Here is a 13491-nt window from a genome sequence, read left to right as displayed (position 1 = left end):
AATAGTGCCATCGATATCACAAACATAACTATACTTAAGCCAAGCAGATTTTAGCTTTAAGTCACAGCTTTTAGCCTGGTGCGCAGATCCGAGCTAAATTTTACATCAAATACAAGTTTATCGATAAGATGTTCAGATAAATTTTAGCTCGGATAAATTTTTTCGATAATTTGTTTGGGAGCAAAATTTAGCTCGATCTGCGTACCAGGCTTATAATGAGAACAGAAACGAATCAGATATCAATTCATTACCTTTCCCATAAAACTACTAAATTGTTGTTAATAGAAGATCAATAGAAGCCCTGTTTCATTGAGGTGGTAGTCTACTGATAGCACTGGTCGGCAAAATTTATCTTTTTTCTTCTCCTTCAAATAATTTTTGAAATTATGAAAGATTTAAATTTCCTGAATCTAAATCTGGTTACAGAAAAATTCTAGAACGCACCATTTTTTAAAAAATGATTTTTGAAAAATATGAGTAGTTTGTAGAAAATAACCCTTTAGATTCGTATTGAGCTCAAATTTGGAGGACTTTTTTCTCATAACATGATCTATCATATGACACCAAATTTGTATTTATTAATTAAAGTTTACACACATTTTAAGATACTAATTGACAAAAACAGCAAAAATATTGAAATCCTGCAGTTTTTAAATAAATCCCACATGTACAAAAACATCTTAATTAAGGGGTTATATCTAGTTGTAAGTGCAAAAAAAAACCTTCTTTTTTGTGGATTTTTTGTAAAGAGGCATTTAATTATATAAACCTAAAGAATACATATCCCTATAGCAAATTTAATGTATAAAAAGAATTCGCTGTGTATTTAAAAAAAATATTGGGTTCCGTTATTTTTGTAGTAGATCTCCTAGACGACCTCCAAAAAAAATGTGTCTGGCGGTGAGCACGATTACTACGGAACGGCTGGACCGATCGGCTTGAAATTTTTACTGAATTTTTTTTGATACTTTTGTCAGGTAATGAACGAAGGAAAAAGGTTTTTGACAATAATTGGATTTTTTATGCCATTTTAAAGTGTAAATTTTCGTGAAAAAAAAAACGATTTTTGTCTTTGAGAAGCCGCCATTTTGTCAAAAATCAAAATTTTGACTATTCCTTCGTTCATTACCTGCATTTGTCTATCCTGGAAATGAATATTTTGGATTTTTCAATTTTGGGTGATTTGTATCAGAGATATCTTGCTCACCGCCAGACAGCTTTTTTTGGAGGTCGTCTAGGAGATCTACTACAAAAATAACGGAACCCAATATTTTTCTAAATACACAGCGAATTATTTTTATACATTATATTTGCTATATGTACATGTATTCTTTATGTTTGTATAATGAAATGCCTGTTCACAAAAAATCCGCAAAAAAGAACGTTTTTTCGCACTTACAACTAGATATAACCCCTTAAGGAAAATGTAAAATCTCAACGCCCGTTATATATATAAAAGTCAAATATGTAAAGAAAACTATAATAAAATACATTAAAACAAACTTATACGTGTTTTGAAATTTTATATACTATTTTTCTATTTAAAAATATCTTATTTGTGATAAACCATTCTCGTTTTTTTACTCCTAAAAAATTCTAACGAATAAAAGTAACGAGTACACAAATATAATCGACTATCTGGCAACACAGTACACATAATAAGGTAATATATTCCGAACGTTGTCAAAATTTGTTTGTCAAAAATGGGCACCAATCTGTCAGGTCGGCCTTTAATTTTTATATTTCAATCGCAGTAAACAGGAAATTTGTTTTTGTTTTAATTTATAAAATGTCATTTAAAAATATTATAAATTGAAAAATAACAAATTTTCTTCGTGTTTCATCGCGGAAAATGATAAATAATTGTTTAAAAATTAGTGGTGTGCGTGGTTTATCGGTTTAAGAATTCGGTAGCTGACATTGGTCGCCAAAGTGTCATGTTTTGACAATCTGGCGACCAATGTCAGTTCGGAATATATTACCTTTTTATGTGTACTGTGATCTGGCAATACCTTTTTCAAGTTCGTATATCTTCGAACGCAACTACCAACCTCGTTTAATTTTTGACGTTTCTCTTTTACACGATATTTGTTTATTATTTTTTATTTCCCGTTTGTAATTTCACCCACTTGACGAAATTAAATTAGTATTTGTTGTAAAGTTAAAAATATTTACAAATGTAATAAGTAATAACAATTATTACAAATAATGTCATCAACAAGAAATTTCATAAATATTACAAATAAATATGATCGAGTTATTTTACTCATCGACATGGATTGTTTCTATTGCCAAGTTGAAGAGAAATTAGATCCAAGTTTGGCGGGAAAACCAATTGCCGTAGTTCAATATAATCCATGGCGAGGAGGAGGGTAAATAGTTATCAATAATTAATTTGATTAAAAATTACCATTTCAAATTGAATTAAAGGATAATTGCTGTAAATTATGCAGCCAGAGCTAAAGGTGTCACTCGCCACATGCGTGGCGACGAAGCCAAAGAACAATGTCCCGAAATCGAATTGGTTAAAGTACCAAATGTCCGCGAAAAAGCTGACCTCTCGAAATATCGCGATGCTGGGAGGGAAGTTGCCAATGTCTTGCAAAAATTTACCAACCTTCTGGAAAGGGCAAGTGTAGATGAAGCTTATTTGGATATTACAGCGGAAGTCAATAAACGAATGGAGAACATTCATGATGTAAGAGCAAACCATTCGCTGACTGAGAATTATAAGGTTGCATTTCATTCAAAATACAAAAAATGCGTTTTAGGTATACAACAAAATTTCGTAATTTCAACGGCTTTCAAGGTAAAGGAAAATGGGCAAGTTTGTATGGAACGTAGACGTTAAGCGGCCAGGAATGAATTTGTTATTTTTGTATGTAAAGTCTTTAGTAATATTGTGCAGAAGTTTTATCCTTGTAACGTTCTTGAAAAACGGATTAAATGCATTTTTGCATTTTATCCGTTAACACTTTATATACAGTACTGGTAAAAACATTCCGGGTTTTTTTTTGTCATTTTCATCGAATACAATTTTATAACACAAAACTGGAACAAAATATTGTTTAAATATTTTTTCTAGGTCGTTCATATATCAGTTAAGCAATTTCAACAAAAAACAATGATCTTTAACACATACAAAAAAATTTAAAATTGAAAAATGAAGTAAAGAGAGAGTTTTTGCTGTGAAAAACTATATGTTAATGTTCAAAGTTAATATTTTGTTCAGAAACCTCTATTTTCGAAAACTGCTCGGCACCATCGAGGCTTGGACTCGGCCAAATTAAATAAAACCGAACTAGGAACATGCTCCCAGTCATTTGTAAAAGCTACAAGTACGTTAGTTGCTTTTTCTTCTCTACCTGGCACTTAAAGATGGCCCAAAAATTTTTAATAGGGTTCAAGTCGGACAATTGTTACGGCTATTCCAAGCCAGGAATATTGTCTACCCTGAACTACTGTTTTACGAGCTTTTAAGATTTTTTGGCATCATAACTTGCAAGAAGAGTCAATGTTTAGGCATTTCTTTTTCCTTTTATGGAGCTGTTATCGACTCCAACATCTCTCCATTCTGGAAAATATCCATAAATCCCGTGATTTGGTGTAACGGCAGCTGCAGATGAAAAAACTCAAACCATCACTGATTCTATGCTGTGCTTCGCGGTAGAAAGCATATTTTTTTGTTTTCAAACATGTCTATGTTTGAGCGCGCCTGGCTGCCATTTAACAATCGGAATAGAACAAGTTAAAATTGCTTTTATCATTGAAAAACATATTTTTCCGTTTTGTTATCGAGCAATTCAGATGATTTTTTGTAAATATAACCATGATGAAGTATTTTCATTTTAATATTTAAAGTATTTCTTAAGATTCTTTCATTGCCTACCTTTTGAGATAATGCTTAGTATTAAGGAATGACTTTCTTCCGAGCGGAAAAAGATTGAGACCAAATCTCTCAAAGCCTTCCTTTCTGTACTTGATGTTGAAAGCTGATAAAGCTCCTCACAAATCGTTAAAGAAGTCACAAAAGGATCTTTTATAAAAAAAGTCTTTTTTCGCCTATCATTTTTTAGGGATATTTTGTTATGCATCCACCCTAGTGATCTGCTTTAACTGATTTTTTTCTTTTTTACTTTTTGACGATATCATACTCACTTGACGTTGCAATTTATAACATTACAGAATTTTTCTTATTTTGTTCTGTACTCTTTTATCCAAAGTCTTTATTATCCAACTAAAGCTTTGCAATAATTCATTCGGGTTACCTAGATATTCTTGCCTCTGGAATTAATTTTAATATGAGGGTTAACTAAAAATAAGAGTAATGTTCTTTTGTGTGCGAACTTTATTTTTAATCCGTTTAAACTCAGTTAAAATCAAAGTGAACTTCAATGCATTTTAATAAGAATTTTCTTCTTAAGAAAAGTTAAGTGTATCTGCTAAGATTAAAATGATTTCTCATTAATTTAATATAGATTCCAATTGTTTTAACATGTCTTTTTTTTCGTGTCCCTTATTCAACAAAAAGAGGAATTATTGTTTTCTAAAAACGCAACTACATGATTTGTGGTATTTTTTTGTTCTCTTATTTAAAATAGAATTTGATAAGTCCTTTGACTGTTTAGCGCAAAACCTAAATAAAATAAAAAACCTTTAAGGTCGATTTTCTTAAAACTAAGGTGAGCTGACATACAACCCTATAATTCTCAGCCAGCGACTTGTCTTCTTTTCTTTTCCAAACATTAATAACACTGGTCAACAAAATTTAACTTTTTTTTTGCCACAAGAACCAAAATATACTTTTCTAGTAGTTTTTGGGGTGCTGAATCCGAATCTGAAGTCAGAAAAATTTGATTGGCCTTCGTTTTTGAATTATTACCGTTAGAAAAAGTCAAAAAACCTAATTTTGGCTGTTTTCGAGGTTCTATTTTTATGTGGGGTAATTCATTATTAACAAATTTGTAACGGTTATTATAAGAACAGATATTCTTCTTTCAAAAACTTTTAAAATTTTCCCGATATCTCTTTTATTGCTCGAGATATCTTAAGTTTCATTCAATAAGTCAAAGAGAAACTAAACTTAATCTAAAGTTTAAGTCACTGGTCAAAGAATTTTTGCCACAAGAACCAAAATATACTTTTCTGAAGGTTTTCGAGTTGCTGAACTCAAATCCGCAATCAGAAAAATTCTATTAGCCTCCGTTCTTGAAATATAACCGTTATAAAAAAAACCCTTTTTTGCATTTTATAACGGTAATATTTTAAGAACGAAGGCTAATAAAATTTTTCTGATTGTGGATTTGAGTTGAGCAACCCAAAAACCTTCAGAAAAGTATATTTTGATTCTTGTGGCAAAAAAAGTGTAATTTGGTTGGCCAGTGTTGTTTCTGATTCAAAGACCGCTACTTAAATTTTAAATATCTCGGGCAATAAAAGAGATATCGGAAAGATTTAAACATTTTTTGAAAGAATAAAACTAGCTCTTATAGGCACCGTTACAAATTTATTCACAATTAATTACTCTACATAAAAACATAACCTCGAAAACAGCCAAAATTACGTTTTTTGACATTTTCTAGCGGTAATATTTCAAAAACGAAGGCCAATCAAATTTTTCTGACTTCAGATTCGGGTTCAGCACCCTAAAAACTACTAGAAAAGTATATTTTGGTTCTTGTGGCAAAAACCTTGTTGACCAGTGTAATAATTGATACTTGCAGGGAACATTTTTCCTTCAACCTGAAATCCTAGTCAACACTTTTGCCGTTGGCTATGATAACATTGGTCAGTACATTACTGAAATTACTTCTAAAATAAGTAATCCCTGTGACGATGACGAATTCTCTTTGACTTACGATGCTGATGATACGCCTGCAGTTCGAAAAAGTGACCTCCGATTGCTTCTTGGGTCTGCCATTTGCAGTGAAATCCGAGCAGCTGTTAAAGAGGAAACTTCCTTTGAATGTTCAGCTGGCATAGCGCATAACAAAATTCTTGCCAAACTTGGAGCTGGCATGAATAAGCCCAATAAACAAACAATATTACCTTTATCACAAATCAATGCTCTCTTTGTCAATCTCCCGGTAAGCAAAATCAAAGGTCTTGGAGGTAAATTTGGATTTGATGTCTGTGAGAGACTAAAAGTCAAGTATCTTGGAGAATTGTTGAACTTTTCCGAAGTTGAACTTCAGAGGAAACTCGACGGGAAAAATGGGTAAGTTAACTATTTTGAGATTCTCTCATAAAAATACAAATTTCGTTCCCTCTCTTAGATCATGGTTGTATCTAATGTGCCGTGGAATAGACTTGGAAGCTGTTACTCCTCGTTTCTACTCAAAGAGCATTGGTTGCTGTAAAAAATTCCCAGGTCGGAACTGCATCACAGGCCTAAAAACACTCGAACACTGGTTCGGAGAGTTGGCCAAAGAAATAGCCGATCGATTGGAAAAGGATTTCGAAGAGAACAATCGTCGGGCAAAACAAATGGTTGTGGGTTATGTTCAGGAACTTAACGGGGAAGATATATCCAGTTCAAGAAGTGTTGCACTTTTAGCCTATGACCCGGAGTCAATACAAAAAGCAGCAATAGAAGTTCTTAAAAAAAATACTGATCAATTCTTTAAGCCTGGTAATGACTTAGCATTGAATAACGCAATTAAGTTCTTAAGCATTAGTGTGGGCAAGTTTGAAACTAACAATGGTTCCAGTGAAAAGAATACTCTACAGCAAATGTTTGCTAAGCAAAAGAAAAAAGAATCAATAGCAATTTCGATTAAGGAAGATGATCATAGTGAATCTATAGATCTGGAACCAAAGGTTGAAGTTAAAGAAGAAAAAACAGGAGCTCTAGAGAAAATGTTTGCAAATCAAAAAGAAAAACAGCCTCTTTCAGAAGAGCATTCGATAAGCTCCGAAGGGGATAAGACCTTAGGAGAACTTCCAAATAAACCAAAAACTGCACCAACAGTAAGAAGCTTTTTTGCAGCTCATCTCAATAAAATCAAACAAAAACAAGCACTTGAACATCCAAAACCTCCTGAAGAAGAAAGTAACCTCTTTTGTGATGAAGCTTTACCAGCTTCAGAAGACAATTCGGTATCGGCTCATGGTGAAGAAGTTTCATTAGAAATTCCGATTGATTTGAGTCCTATCAAAAAAGAACCTCCACAAAGATCATTTTTTGCGCGTGCCATCAAATCAGTCTCACCTGAACCATCGGCTGTAGAAAGACCGTCTTTAGAAGAGGCTCCTTCGACGTCTTTCTTCGCACGTGCTATGAAATCAGTCTCACCAATACCTTCAATTGAGGAAAGACCAACTTTACAAGAGGCTCCTTCAACGTCTTTCTTTGGAAGAGCAATCAAATCAATTTCACCAGCAGCTCAATCAGAGGAACCCTCTAAATCTCTCAAAAGAAAATCAGACTCTCCAGAGTCCTCCTATCAAAGCGAATATGCAGAATTAGCCACACCCGAGTTACGGGACGAGTTTTATATCAAATGTGAAACATGTGGCAAGAGGCTACTCTCCGATGAGACATCAGTTCAATCCCATCAAGATCAACATCTTGCTGAAGAATTAAGTCGGCAGCAAAGAGAAGAATATCGAAAAGATGTTCAGGCAAAAATCTCTCAAAGTGCCTCACAAAAAAAGCAAAAAGTTGCCGTACCAGCTCCCAATGCAGCTAAAAAAGCTAAATCTAATTCACCAAAAGTTGCTGCAGCTAGTACAAGTATTATGAAATTTATGCAGCCTTTAACACAGCCTGATGGTCCATCTACATCGTCACAGGTGAATTGTGAAAAATGTGGTAAAGCAATGCATAAAGATTTGATGCCAGAACATTTGGATTATCATTATGCTAAGGATTTGCAAGTGAGGCTTAATTCTTCGGATATGGTTAAGGTAGTTGTTGGAGGAGGATCAGGATTAAATAAAAGTATTAAGTCACCTGGTGTGACTAAGAAAACTTCGTCGGCAAGTGTTGTTGGGGGTATAAAATCAAAACCTATAACGCAGTTTTTTTCACAGATGTAAAATTTTTATTAAAAATTGTTAATTTGATATTAAGAATAAATACTTTTTACTTTATATGTATACGACCAGTTAATAAATTGAATTTTGATTTATATTCGAAGTTAAAAAAGATTTTTTTTATTTGAAGTTATTCTTATCCAAACCTTTGTATTAGTACCTACCAAGCTACAAAAAAAATAAGCCTTAATGGACTTGCCGCAGTTAAGTGATCCTGTTTTCTTCGAAAAATGCAGTAATAATTTTGAACTTTGCAGAGGGGCATTAAATTAATGTCGTCAATAATTTCTATGACCGATCTATTCTTGAGTTCCACTAGCAATTTTCTATGGAATCTTTAAAGAATGTGCCTAATGTAAGTATATTGCAGTATCGGCAGCAAAAGGAAATACGATGGTGTTTCCTGTCTGAGTTGTATCGCTTGTAAACCAAACGTACAGAATTGGTCCTAAAACTCAAAGACTAACTTGTGGTACCCCATAGAGTAGTAGGTTTTGGTATGTTCTGGGACAGAGGGTGCTATGACAGCCAGAGGGTGCTATGGCAAAGCAATGGTGCATTGAAATACAAACGAGTGAGAGTAATAAAAACACGCAGTTTCAAGATTAAGGTACGTTCTGAATTCAGGTAGTTATTGCCCATTGATGGTGAGGCAAAACAAGGTAATAAAAGGTGTTATTACAAAGTAAAGTGAATTTTGAAGAGACAAGAAAAGATCACTGATCATTTTTTGATTTGATCTTTGAAGTAGGTATTTTTTTCATGTTCATTAATTTTGCTTGTGTTATAGAGGAAACTAACACTATGGCCAACAATTTTGAACTTTTTAAAATTTTACAGAAAGATTTATATCAAATTGGTTCCTTTCTAGCAGCTCTATTTTTTGAAATATTTAAGTTTTCCACATGGGTAATATCGTACTTATTTTGAAGTTATGCCTATTTTAACTGTTTGTTAGCATTTTCCAGAAAAATTTTTGTCGAACCTAATGCTAAGCCTAAAAATCATACTATAGTTGCTTTCTAGGAGCTCTATTTTTTAGATATTTTCATTTTTCACATTTTGGGGGCAATTTCATACTATTTTTTTTATATTTAATTATTACAAGCGTTTTTAAAGTTTTACTGAAAAAATTTATTTGTAATTTAATGTATTTCTGTTCAGTAAGTAAAATAAAAATACAAAAAAAAATTGTTTAAATACAAAAAATTTAACTAAAAAAATTGTATTCATTTTTATGTACGACTAATTTAAAAACTAGAGCTGCTAGAAAAAAACTAATGTTGTTTTCGGAATCAATACCCTAAAATTAGTAAGAAATGATAAACAACGGTCTGGAAAATGTTTGTGTTTGGCAGTGTTATGTATGTTTATGAAAATCTACGAAGTTACGAAACTATTTCTCTTGGGACTTATTGTAATTTGTTCAAAATAACGATGAGAAGAACATAGGACAGGAGTTTTTCCAAAATAAAAAAGAATTGTCTTAAAACTTTCTCCTTTTTCAAATTGTGAGTTATTTAAATTTTCTTAAAAACACCTTGAACCAGTTTAGACCTTTGTAACATAGTCACACTTAATTAATGTAGTAAAAAATTTCTATGACCGATTTATTCTTATGTTTGAATCACAGTTTTCTATGTGTCCGTTAATGCTAAGATCCTTTAAAAAATGTGCCCGCTGTAAGTATTGCAATATCGATAGCAAAGGAAAATACGATGGTGTTTTCTGTTTGAGTTGTATCGCTTGTAAACAAAATTGGACCTAAAACTCAAAGACTAACTTGTGGTACCCCATAGAGTAGTAGGTTTTGGTATGTTCTGGGACAGAGGGTGCTATGCCAGCCAGAGGGTGCTATGGCAGGCAGCCAGAGGGTGCTATGGCAAAGCAATAGTGCATTGACATACAAACGAGTGAGAGTCATCAAAATATACGTTGTTTCGTGATTAAAGTACGTTCTGAATCCAGGTAGTAATTGAGCAAAAAAGGTGTCTAAAAAAAGTGTGTTTTGAAGAGACAAGAAAAGATCGCCAATACATTTTGATTTGAACTTTGAGGTAGGTAGTTTTTCTTTGTCATTAATTTTACTTAGGTATGGTAGATTGTAAAATAATGCAGGTAATCGAAAAAATTTTTTTTAAAGAGACGAAAATAATGTTGTAATATTTAAATCTAGGATATAAATATACTTTGAGCAATACTAAAAGTGTTCGACGTATAACAACTTTAAATCACGATATTAATTTTTTTTTAAATTTAAAAATAATTTATTATTTTAATAAAAAAAAAAAATATCTATATTTAAGACATTCCTTATTTAGGTTTTTTCGAGAATCAAGGTCCTAAGTGGAAATACTGTTTCTAAATAATAAATAAAAAATCCTTTAATTTTTTCAGATTTTTATTTTGACACTAGATGGCGCCCCAAGAGGTTTAAAGTTTTTATCATTTGAAATAGATAGGTATATACATATGTGTTGACTTATGACGCCATTTTTTTAGTTATAGACTTTAATCAAAATTTTTTGATGAGGTTCTTGTCTTTGTTTTAAAAAGGTGTAAATCATTTTTCTAGGACCAGGGGTTTAGTCAGAACATGCATGGTTTTTTAGTGTTTATTAAAGCAGGTATGTTTTAATAAAAACAAGCTTATGAAATAGCATGAAAAATAAAATACAACCAAAAATAAAACATGCATTTCCTGATTAGACCCCTGGACCCCCTGGTCCTAGAAAAATGGTTTATACCTTTTTGAAAACGTTGTAATCTCATCAAAAAATGTTGATTAAAGTCTATAGCTAAAAAAATTGCCTCATAAGTCAACACATACCTATTTCAATTGAGAAAAAACTTTAACCCTATTGGGGCGCCATCTAGTGTCAAAATAAAAATCTGAACAAATTAGAGGATTTTTTTTTTAAATTTAGAAACAGTTTTTCCACTTTAGAACTTGATTAAAAAATATATAGTAAAAATATGTAGGGGAAGTGGGGGCAAGACGGTCCATTTAGTGTTTGACTGTCTTAAAAACCAATAAAAAACATTTTTAAATAGAATAAAGTTTTTATTCGTTAAGTTTAATGTTTTTTGCAGAAACTCTCATTATTATAAAAAAATAAAAAAAAAAGATAATACGTTTTTAAAAAACATCCAACAAAAAACCGTCTTGCCCCCACTTGGGGGTAAGACCGCCCTATCAAATTTTGTTGATAGAAAGACAGTTTCTTTTGTTTTAAATGCAGCCTATTTGTAATAATAACACAGTTATGCTATATTTTCATTATAGTTCTCACACCAGCACAAGCTTTTTGGTACCATTTGGTACACATTTTGCACTTAATCCAACAATACTTTGGATTGGATCAAGAAAACAGTTAAAAATAGAAGGTACAAATACAATTTGCAAGGTCCTATTCATCAGAATCATCAATTACAGTATTGTTTGGCGCCCTCTTGCTAAGCTTTTTGGAAGATTTAACGGTGAACTTCTTTTTTCACTTTGTTTAAGCTACCAGAGCTTCCAATTTCACCCATGGGCGGTCTTGCCACAGTCATATCATATTTGATGTTCTGTATTATTATTTCAGTGTCAAAAATACAACTGACTTTTCACATGAACGATAACAATTTGATGAAAAATCGCAAAATTTCCCGTAACTCTTCGGGGTCTTAACCGAAATTGCTAAAACTTACAGACGTGATCGATCGTACCAAAGGGCACCTATTTTATATTGCAAGTGTTGCCAATTTTACTTTTTTTCATACAACATAGTACGAAAACCGTTTTGCCCCCATAGGGGGTCTTGCCCCCACTTCCCCTATAAGAGAAAAAAGGAATTTATGTAAAATTTTGTTTTGTTTTGTAATTCGAAATGAAAAGAAATGAGTAGCTCGGCACAAGTTTTAAGACTGAACGGTTCCAAAAAAAAATCTTAAGTTTTAAGGTCTTAAACTAATACCAATTTTACCCAACAAGGCAAATATTGGTATACCAATAATAGGTGTCTTAACAGAACACTGTCTCATAGGTAGACACGCCATAAGACTTGGCGTAGTCTCTAACGACTTCTGCAGAAGTTGCCTTGATGAGGAAGAAGAAGAAACAATCCAACATCTTCTCTGCTCATGTCCTGCCCTTTCCAGTAGACGTAAAAAATACTTGGAAAAATATTTCTTAGAAGATACTAGTGAACTAATCAATACTGACATCTTCAACCTTCACCGCTTCATTAAAAGCTCCAACTGGTTTAATTAGTGAGGAATTTCCTTGCAAAATCATGGTATCACAACGGACCAATAAGTGGTCTAAGTGTGTCAGTCGTTTTCCTGACAGCCATTTCTACCTAACCTAACCTAAGGTCTTAAACAAAAAAATGTTGAAAAACTATTTTTTTTTTTACTTTTCATTTATAAAATTTTATTCCTTTGTTTTTTAAATAGCCCGGTCAAATTAGTATAAGAAATTTAAGTTTTTGAGAGCATTTTTTTCATGGACTGTGTTCGGGTGCCATAAAAATCAATTTGTTTGGATGATAAGATGTCGGGAAGAGCCGCCATCTTGAAAAAGAGGTTGGTTTCGTTTTTAATTAATAGCTCCCTTTTTAGTAATTCAAGTTGCAGTTTATCGCACTACTACCTATCTCAAAAGCCTGATGGTAAGGCACTCGTTCTCGCGTTTTTTTCCCGCAGCATCGCCGCAACGGTTGTAAATTGACGCAGCGTCACTGCACGAGTGGCAAATTAAAGCAGCTTTGTTTATAATTCCTTTTAAAATCAAATGGTGTAAAGAAACGCTTGTGTGCACCGGGCTTACTATATCAACCGGAACACTGTTCATGAAAAAAAAGTTGTTTGTTGGTTTCTTTTACTTATTTAAATGGGCTATTTGAAAAACAAAAGAATTATATTATTATTTTTAAAACATTTTTCTTGTTTAGGACCAAGGTGTTAAAACTTGTGCCGAGCTACACAACAACACAAAATTTTACATAAATTAAGTTTTTACTTGCGATATAGGTACTATATATCAAGTTATGCATTCGTACAAAAAAAAAAACTGAGATAACATTTTTCCATGACATTACTATGATAGACAATGCCAAAAAAGTGGGTCCCGGAAATCCGTCTGTCCGTCTGTCTGTCAGTCTGTCTGTCTGTATAAGGAACTAGAGCCTAAACGGATGGACCGATTGACTCCAAACTTGCTATGTAGTAGTTTCTGGAGACTCTCCAGAGGAGTTTTTGGAATTAATTTTTTTGGACCAAAAATAACGGTACCTGTCATACAAAAATTTCAGAAAAGTTTAATTTCACGAAAACGGCTCCAACGATTTTGTTAAAAAAATTCAAATGTAAGTTTTTTAACAAGGTATATCTTTTGAAGAAAAATTTTTTTTTTTGAAAATCATTTTTAACGGTACCTGCCATAGGACCGCTTTTTTCAAATCGGATTTT

General features: G+C 32.6%; 1 protein-coding gene across 1 annotated transcript; it reads left to right on the top strand.

Moving 5' to 3' along the window:
• The first annotated feature begins 2091 nt into the window (after positions 1 to 2091).
• Positions 2092 to 8132, top strand: LOC129911078 (DNA polymerase eta). The gene is made up of 4 exons (XM_055988738.1): positions 2092 to 2372; positions 2431 to 2698; positions 5724 to 6217; positions 6276 to 8132. Exons 1-4 carry the CDS (start codon positions 2209 to 2211, stop codon positions 8038 to 8040), a joined length of 2691 nt encoding a protein of 896 aa, XP_055844713.1. The 5' UTR covers positions 2092 to 2208; the 3' UTR covers positions 8041 to 8132.
• The last annotated feature ends 5359 nt before the right edge of the window (positions 8133 to 13491 follow it).

Source organism: Episyrphus balteatus, chromosome 2 (assembly GCF_945859705.1).
Source record: "Episyrphus balteatus chromosome 2, idEpiBalt1.1, whole genome shotgun sequence".
NCBI classification, from domain to species: Eukaryota; Metazoa; Arthropoda; class Insecta; order Diptera; family Syrphidae; genus Episyrphus; species Episyrphus balteatus.
The sequence above is the reverse complement of the archived record's forward strand: the minus strand, read 5'-3'. Positions and strand labels throughout refer to the sequence as shown.